A 9,571-nucleotide genomic window follows, 5' to 3' on the forward strand; every position below is an offset into this window, starting at 1 on the left:
CCGAGGACCGAACCGAAAAAACCGAGAACCGGAGCCAAACCGAATCGAAGCCGAGAATTTCGGTTTCTCTTCGGTTCCTGGATGTCAGAAACCAAAATATTCGGTTCGGTTTCGGTTCCTAAGTCGGTTAACGGAAGAACCGGCCTCATTCTACATTTCAACCCATGAATCAATTAGGCGGCCCAAGGCCCAAACAAAACCCTAGCTCTATTACACTACTCCCACCCAAAGTCCGAACTCTAGGCCCATTACCGCACCCTACCCCCCAATCCCTACCCCCGGCCCCACGGCCGCCGCCGGCCAGGCGCTGCCGCCGCGCCCCCTCTCCGGCCTGCGGCTCGCCCTCCGTTTTGCCCTCCCCGGCCACCGCCTTCGCCTTGCCCTCCCAGACCGCTCCCCGACCACCACCGCGGCTCCTCCCCGACCGCGGACCCGCAGCTCGCCCTCCCCGGCGGCCTGCGGCGGAGCACGCGGGCGGCCGGCATGCGGGCCGCGAGGGCGTTGCACCTCCCCGGCAGGCCAGGCGCACGGCAGCGCGGTCCTCGGCGCCTCGCCCTTCCCAGCGGCCTCCGGAGGAGCACGCGGGCGGCTGGGCGCGGGCGGTGAGGGCGTTGCGCCTCCCCGGCAGGTCAGGCTCATGGCGGCCGCGGTCCTCGGCAGTCCAGGCGGCGGCGGCGGCGCGACTGTCCCCTGCAGCACCGAGAGATTTTTTTTCGTCGTGAACGAAGTTCGGTTTCATCGGTTTTAACCGGAACCGAACCGAAAGAACCGAACCCGAAATTGCTCGGTTCTTAGTTCTGAAAGGAACCGAAGAGTTCCTATTTTTCAGGAACCGAACTTCTTCAAGAACCGAAGAACCAAACCGATTGGTTCGGTTAGAACCGAACGCATAGGCCTAACGGCAGGCGGCATTGCCCTGCGCAGAGCACCGACAGCGACCGGCACTGAGGGCCGGCAGCGGCTGGTGCTAACCGAGCGCTTGGGGCCGGGGCATGGGCGGAGGACAGGGAGGAGGACGCAACAGTACCGGCAAACTGGTGGAGGGCGAGTGGCCTGGGGGCTAGGGTCGAGGCGAGTTGAGAGATGAAGTGGGTAGGAGGTGCCCACCGCTAGGGTTTGCCCATGTTAGTTGGACTCGTACACTATTGGGCCCAACGAGTCAATGGGCTAAATGTACAGTAGTCTCGAATCTCTTAGTTACCCGAGAACCGAACCGAATTAACCGAAGAAATTTGATTCCCAAGAAATAGGAACTGAACAAGAACCGAACTTTTTTGGTTCCAATACTTTTGGTTCCGGTTCTCGATTCGTTCGGTTTGATTCTCGGTTAAATTTACCGAACCCGTCAGTTAAATTTACCCAACCCAAGTACGTTGCATCTAGCGGGCCTAGATGACACAAACATGAGTATTGCTCGATAGGCTGATCTTCAACCTCCAACCACTATCTCTTGTTTGTAACCCTAAAATGCAAACTTTAAGCTCTCAAGCTCAGGAACACAATCCCACCACCGACTGGACTTAGGGCAACGTTGGCTCAACCAATATAAACCCCAACACGCAACACCAAAATTACTAGTCGGCGCTACGGAACATCAACAAAATTATCGTTCAGTTACTAGGAATGATGAGAATTGATGAATAGATGGAAGCTAAATAGATGTTCTGCTTCCACAACCTAAGAATTGACCTACATCATTCAAAGTGCATAACGTCAGCCTTGAACACCAGAACCCCTGTTTCTTTCACAGCAACGGCCATCTACAATTGTAACAAACAAAAAATGCTCAAAAAATCAATTGTAACAAACCTCCATCAGTCACCATAGAGACAAAAAAAAAGTTTTATTTGCATTTTTTATTGAACGAACCTGTTACAGAAGGAATTGCTGCATTTGACAGAACAATTCTCCCATATATTCAGCTGGGCGACAAATTTAGAGTTATCTCTCGGTCTTCGCATCACTGCCTGATTTGCCATACAGAGAAAGGACATCATTAACAGTAAGGAAAATATGGAGATTAATTAGTTATTATCCAAACGAACCTGGAGGACCATTGTCTTCTGGGATTTCATGGCAAAAAGCATATCAAGAAGCATTGCAGTAAGCTGAGAACAGGAGAGAAAACATTGCATGAACTACACAAAGTGCAATCAACCTTTCAAATGAAACTACGAGGATGTTCGCCCAGATTAGTGTGAAAGTAAAACGAAATGGATGTGTAGTGAGCAGTTAGGACATAGGAATTAGCAAATTGCAATAGATAATGCCATGACTGATAACAAATTTTCACTAGGGGAAGAGTAGTTTTCACCATGTTAAAAATAAAACATAGTGCAGTATTGGAAACGGAGGTTCTTTTCTTGTTAACTGGCACTTTCAAGAACTCAAAACGCTTCCACGTGCTTAATCAGATGATTGCATGACTTCAATGATAATAGTTGTCTTTTCTCAATTAATATCCATAATATAATGTAAAACAACAGGTCTAAGGTGGCATGAAGACAATGCTCGGGATCTGCACCAGAAAATGATACCTGAGCTACAGAGCGCATAACAACTCCATCAATACTACAGATGATATCACCAGCCTCAATGCCTCCAAAATTTTCTGATGACACTCCAGATATCTAAAGTTATGTGATTACATCAATGAAAATGGAGTTAGAAGAAAATAGAGTATACAACATATGATACTATCAGCTAAGGTTCTAAAGAAAAATACATTCAGAGACAATTTCCACAAACTGTAAAGCCCTACTTTACTTTTGGAATTGTATGTACTTCTCAATAAATGTAGTGTCACCAGCACGCACATGTGTGTGTATAAACATATCTTACATTTTTCTTGCTAAGTGCATCATATGGATATAGCATGAATCAGGACATAAGACTTGGTTCGTTCCACAAGGCCATGGAATCATTGTATATAGCACCTAAATGCTAATAAATTAAGAAGGAAAATTCTTCTATGTTTACGTTAACATTCTCCATAGAAGATCTACTGTTACATTTTTAATCTTTTTTGCATCAGATCCTTCATGCAAGCCATTGTTAACAGTCCTGCATCATCTTCGACCTCCAGTATATCTGCTTCACTTCTCCCAACCATCATAACTACAGCTACTAATGCGACTCTTTCCTGTTGACCTTCGTAAACCAGGGTGTTCTCAATCCCTGCCTCTATTAAAAACATTTTACATAGGTTGTCACCTAAGCAAGAAAGTTCAGTTTTGTTTGCCTCTTCTATATGTGTTTACTGTATATTGCCAAACAACACATCTGCACAGGATGTGTCCCTCAACAATGTTCAACGAATACACCCCCCCCCCTCCACACACACACACATACACACACACACAACAACAAAAAAAAGCACCACCACATGCACACACAAAAAGGTGCACTAACAGAATGGTCAATCATAACCCACCAAGTTCAAAAAAAAAAAAAAACATAACCCACCAAGTTCAAGGCAGTTCCTGATCTGCTCTGGTAACAAAATACAAATGAAATGTATACATGAACAACTGGCCGAAATGCAATCCAACTTAAGATGTTACGAACTGAGATAGATCAAAACTACGCCAAACTAGAAGTACCATCGAAAATAATGCCAACAACTAAACTTTTTCCAAAACACAAGAACTCCTATAATAAAAGGTTAAATAGTAAACTGGTAATAATCAGTAAAACAATGAAGCTCATAAGTTGCACTCAACTATTTCAAAAGAATGATATACCTTCGAATGATACTAGTATAAAGAGAAGAACATACAGTATAGTATTAGTTTAGTTTAGTTTTATATTTTGTGGCTAATCCATGCAAATTATGGTTTCAGTATTAAATCAATAACAAAATACAGTTTTCAATCACTCCACCTTCATAAAGAAAATGTCCAGCAGACTGTAAAGTTGAAGAAATGAAAAGGAAATTGCACCCAGATTTGTCCCTGTTTGTTTTGATCACTGACCAACAGCATTGAGAGGGATTCAGTTTATGCAAAAACAGTGAACAACACTTATTATTAACAATTGTTGTTAAATGTTTTGCATTAACTGAATAACACTGAATTTGATAGGAATTAATACAGAGACATGACAAAGAAAAACTTCTACTCACTTTGTTCAAATTCATAACAAATAGACATAACTGTTTTGTTTGGGTCAAGGATGACCATGGCATTCCAAATTTGTCATACCCTAAAGTCCTAAACAAATCATCAATGGTGCAGTTTCTATATTTTTTTGTGAAGGAGAAGAGGGGGTGTCTGGTGAGGTTTATTTCTTTCTTTATCCCTTTGTGTGAGGAGGGGGAGGGGGGAGGTGTTGTTGATTGATGACTACCTGGTCTACCACAATTCCAATTCCATAAGATAGCTCTGGAAAGTTGAGGCACAAAATTTCCAGACTACGTAGTTCCACACTGTGAACAGCATGCCCCCATATGCAAAGACAAGGCAGCTTGATTTTCCTGCAATCATCATAAGATTTTGAGAACTCCTCAATGTGTATTAGTATAGTATTAGATACAATGCTTCCAAATATAATATTAGATATTTTGTAATTAAATTTTTTTTACAGCAATGCACAAGGAATCTGCATCTAGTGAACATAGGAGAATTAAGGAGAAAATGAACGATTGAAACTCAATGGGGCGCTGTTCTCACCATAATATATTCAGGGATGCTAAACTAACACAAATAGCTTCTTGTAGAACTATCGCATCAAAATTAGCCATGCACATGCTGCAAGGGTGCCCGCATTCACTTGTGCACACACATTTGAAGATAACAAAGCTAAACGATACAATGCGTATATCATGAGAACCCAGAGAGAATAAAAATTACCTGAATTTCTTGAAGTGTTTCAGACATCTTGACACGATCTCGATTGGCACAACAGGGGTGGTGTCCTCGCCAAAAAAAGTGATGCCTATGATTCTTCTTTCAAAGTCCATGACAAGGCCCCCAATGAAAGTCTGGTACAACAAAACAAACCCACAAAGATTAATACTGATGTAAATTTAGCTTTCTAATGGCATTGTCCCAAATAACAGCGTGTTGTAATGGTTAAAATGATTAACCAGCTATCAATTTCTCATGGAGCAGAAAAGATTTTTTTAAAAGAATGATAAATCTGTTCTACTCAAAATATATTATGTACCTCCACAGGTGATTGATAATCATGACATGAAACATAAATGTGAATTGGATGGATGATCTACTTGCAATAGCATATGCATATACAGTTATTCATTGGAAACATTTCCCATGAAATATTTCAATTTTGGAAATAATTACTCGTTCATATTGACATCACCTTTTATTCCCACTATATGTCCTTAAAATATTCTATCCCTTATTTTGTTTACCTTACTAACAGGACAGGTACAGAGCAAAAGCTCGCTGCAGTCCAACTTGCTCCTTTTGCGGATCATGTTCCCATGCCTCACCATTAAAACTTGTGACTTGGAGTCCCGACCTACAGCTATCACAGACCGACCCAGCATGGAATAACATTCAGGAAGGTCATTAAATGCCACGATAGGAAGACCGAACTGTAAGTCAACCGTGACAACGGCAATATTGTACTGCATATTGCACATTGCTAAGCACCCGGTGGTACTTCTTTTGTTGTCCAGAAGCACTTCAATCTGCCATCATTAAATCAAACCCCAGTTATCCACAAATCCACATTATTCAAGAAGGAAGTGAGTATATCAAATCAATTAAGGAGACTGTTGCAGTGTTGCTATCCTGACCTTAACTTCATCCTCATTGTAAGCATCATGGTCAGTGCCAGGTTTCCTAATCAGCGTGGCTGAGGTGAGTATCCATGTCTCAGAACCCACATGATTGACCACTGTGCCAGTACAACCAAACAGAGGCACCCCATCTGTGGGAATGTGTAGCAGAAGAGAATTAAAAAAAAAATTACACACAAATTTGTATGACTGAAAACATAAAGCCAAGGCAATATTATACAGCTGGAAATCAGTGAAGTTACCAACAGAAGAGACAAGTGACACGATGGATTTGGATAGGCATAACACCACTTCTTTTGCATCCAGGCCTTCTTTGGTGAAATCTTGTGGATGGCTAGGACCATCCTCCTCAGCAGCCGCATCCAAATCGCTAAATGTATCCCCGAAAAAATGTTCCTTCCAAAACGCATCTGGGGAATTAAACAACCAAACAACAATTCATCAAAACCCGGGAGGGTGAGGTGGGGAGCATCAGTACTGGGGAGCAGAAACGATTTTGTAATTTTGCCATCACCTCTTGGACTAGAATTGTCTTGCGACATCTCGGAGGTCTGAAAGCAGAAGGAAGAGATTGGAAATTATCCTTATATCCTTATATAAATAAAACTAGCGAGTACTTCAGGCAGAGCAGGGGGGCGGACTTCACTAGGGTCGTGAGGTTTCACTTGAACCCTTTTTTCCTGACAAATAAACTGCAGCAGAGCCTTGATTAGAATCCAGAAGTGTTACGGCGTCAGCTAAGTCGATCTTGCAAACTGAAGAAGAAAAACCTAATCAAAGCGTGGATGGACGAATTTGGATGAGTAGGTTATCACGTTGCACACCAACCCAAAAACTACATGGGTTGAGAGAAAAGGGATCCGTTGTTGTGGACAACAAATCCAACTCTTAGAACAAAGAATCAAGCTAGAAGCACTTACCGAAGGACCGACCGAAATAGCAGGGGAGCGGAGCCGTGGCGGCAGAGAAGGAATGAGGGATGGAGAGGGGAGAGCTGAGCGTGGGGATCGATGGGTCTGGCTCTGTTTCCCCTCTGGGGTTGGTTTTTGCTTTCCGTGGTCCGCGGCGTGGTTACAAAATCGGTGGGAACCGGTCCCAAATCTGTCCAAATTCAAAATTCAAATTTGAATTCAAAAAATAAAAAATTTCCAAAAATTTCTAAAAATACTTCAAGGTGTGACGAATCTAATAGTATCAAATTTTCTCAAAAATTCGTTCGTTTAACATACATTTCGGGCATTTAAAGTTAAACTAAAAAAGAAAAGAAAAAAATGAGACGGCCCATTAAAGCCCACTTGGTAAACCGGTCAAACCGGCCGGTATACCATTCCAAACCGGTTACACATGCGATTTTGAATTTGGATTTGTATTCAACCGGTTTCCACCGATTTCCGGTCAACCCGGTCCGGTAAACCGCTACCGGAGGGCTGCGGTTTGACCGGACCGGTCGGGATTATTAACCCTGGCTCACACTGCAGACCTGGGCCAGCCCACCACTGTGTTGCGAATATTTATATTTTTACTAGATTTATGCTCGTGCATTGATAGAATACTAAAAAATTCAAATATTTATATCAATAAAATCTATATAGTTGGTCCCACTAGAGATTGCTCTCGACATACAAGTTGTCCACCTCAGCAATGTACTATCACATGCAATTAAAAGTCACTACACTAACATTTTGTTATTCACGTCAACATGCCCTGCAATCCACTAGTATTAATTTATAATAGTTTATTCATTTATAAAAATAATTAGAATATATATATATAATTACTTCATTCAGCCACGTCAACATGTTCATTACCTTCATTATTGTAACAATCCAATCAACTTCGTGCACGTCTTATATCCATAAATGCATGTATTATTCGTTTCTTCCTTCTCTAAGAAAAGAATAACTCAAAAGTCTATTATTTTTCATCCAAGAGATTTCTCATGTCTTTTAACGAAATCTCTACAAATGCACTACTGGCTTTTCTTTATTAAAAATCTATCATTTTTTGTGTTTTTTAGCAAACTCGATCTAAATGATTATATATCTTACTACATGGGCTCCCTAGCCTTTTATTTAAAGAATTATTTTACTTTTTATCATAGTTTATCAAAAAGCACTCTCAAATTCTGCAGCAATGAGCGGAGAATCACCTAGTTTTTACTAGATATATGCTCGTGTATTGATACGGATACTAAAAATTCATAAGCTACGATATTTGTTTCAAAATACTTTCAAAGATATACTCCTTGGTATGCTTGAAACTTGCAGCGAGACGCTTAGTGATTTCTCCCACACTTGGACTTTCACGTGGAAGTCAAGTGTGCAACGTCAAGGTCTCCTTTCAAGTGTACTTCAACACCAATCAGCATCAAAGGGTCTCCTTTCTTGGGCATCGTATGTCCTCTCTTCTTCTTAATCGTCACATGAAATGGTTAGGACCAAGAATATCCGAAGGTGCATACTATGTTTAAAACATGTTCTTGCTTTATTGTTTTGGAGAAAGTTTTTTTTAAGTTACTTCGGACTATCTCCCGGTAGTGCTTTGTTTATGATCGCAAGCTCGACCATGGGATTCCTCCTGCAGCTCCGAAGGCCACATTGGCGGTGGAGGGGACAGAGAACTCGCAAAGAGTCTTCTCAGCCATAGCCTCAAGTACGAGTGGTGCCTCAAGAAATGGGTTCGTGTGCCAGGAGAATAGCAAGAGGAGGAACGACACGAGGTCGTGTTCTTCTCACGAGCCTCTCTAGATTTTCTGTGTAGTTTTCTAGCAAGTAGAAACTGGTCATACACTACCCTGTCTTCTTTCAAACAACAAGATAAAAGAAGACATAAAGTGACATTAGCCTGAAAGAGCAGTGACATCTGCTATACGTGATGCCAGACGTTTGCTCTACCAGATGGGCCCTCCTTGTAAGTGGGTGACTCTAGATGTGATCTTCTATGTATTCTTATGGCGTCTGTTGATGTTTTCATCTTATTCCGCTCTTACTCATCTGAAATGTTCAAACTCCAAAATAGCTGTGGAACTAGATTAGTGATACAAATATGTGAGTAAGGTGCATAGTTTTCTTTTATTATCGAGTCTAGTTAACGGCCATATTCATCAATAGCGAGTAATAGAACTGATCTCACTCAACTACAAGCACAACTAGCATATACTAATAAACCAAGTATAATACTAGAGATAGGAACCATAGATGCTTAGTTAAACCCGAAGAATGTAGCAGCCACTACTACACAAACTATAACCGAGATGGGCAAAACATGAGATGGGCAAAACATGTTAACCGAGGCGGGCATTGCAACCGCCTCGGACATAAGGCCTCGGTTAATTGTGGCCTTTACCGAGGTGGTCAGCCAACCGCCTCGGTTAACTGATTAACTGAGGCAGTTGTTTTAAAGAAAACACCTCGATTAATATATGTATTAACAGAGGCGGTTCCTGTAACATAACCGCCTCGGTTAATGCATATTAACCGAGGCGGTCTGTCTTTACGCGCCCACCTCGGATAAGATTTTACAAAATAAAAAAACATAATTCATTTCAAATTTGAATCTGAAAATGAATTTGAAAGCACATACAAATCTGAAAACACGTGTATGAAGGATAAACACACACATATATATATATATATATATATATATATATATATATATATTACATCCAATGATATCACACACTGAGTTAATATATTAATGAATTACATTAATGCATGTATCACACATTGAGTTCACAAAATTATCGCATCAAATCAACTACTCAAAGAGGTCCGACAACTTGTAGTCGTTCATGTCGATGTAGGT

At 41.5% G+C, this 9,571-nt stretch overlaps 1 protein-coding gene across 1 annotated transcript; it reads right to left on the minus strand.

Annotated features, from left to right (window-relative positions):
- Positions 1 to 1,423: 1,423 nt before the first annotated feature.
- Positions 1,424 to 6,832, minus strand: LOC120676408. Its single transcript, XM_039957676.1, has 12 exons — positions 6,688 to 6,832; positions 6,409 to 6,459; positions 6,282 to 6,318; positions 6,010 to 6,177; positions 5,765 to 5,898; positions 5,375 to 5,656; positions 4,851 to 4,981; positions 4,348 to 4,474; positions 2,538 to 2,630; positions 2,046 to 2,108; positions 1,870 to 1,967; positions 1,424 to 1,760 (listed from the first exon to the last, which is right to left on the minus strand). Exons 3-12 carry the CDS (start codon positions 6,307 to 6,309, stop codon positions 1,745 to 1,747), a joined length of 1,140 nt encoding a protein of 379 aa, XP_039813610.1. The 5' UTR covers positions 6,310 to 6,318; positions 6,409 to 6,459; positions 6,688 to 6,832; the 3' UTR covers positions 1,424 to 1,744.
- Positions 6,833 to 9,571: the final 2,739 nt, after the last annotated feature.

Source organism: Panicum virgatum, chromosome 2K (assembly GCF_016808335.1).
Source record: "Panicum virgatum strain AP13 chromosome 2K, P.virgatum_v5, whole genome shotgun sequence".
NCBI classification, from domain to species: Eukaryota; Viridiplantae; Streptophyta; class Magnoliopsida; order Poales; family Poaceae; genus Panicum; species Panicum virgatum.

Excerpts from the sequence above, each read along its gene's own strand:
- LOC120676408 (XM_039957676.1), bottom strand. The coding sequence starts at position 6,309 with ATGTCGCAAGACAATTCTAGTCCAAGAG. Across the intron at positions 6,178-6,281 it reads AGACAATTCTAGTCCAAGAG|ATGCGTTTTGGAAGGAACAT; the intron begins GTGATGGCAAAA and ends TTAATTCCCCAG. Across the intron at positions 4,475-4,850 it reads AAACACTTCAAGAAATTCAG|GAAAATCAAGCTGCCTTGTC; the intron begins GTAATTTTTATT and ends TGATGATTGCAG.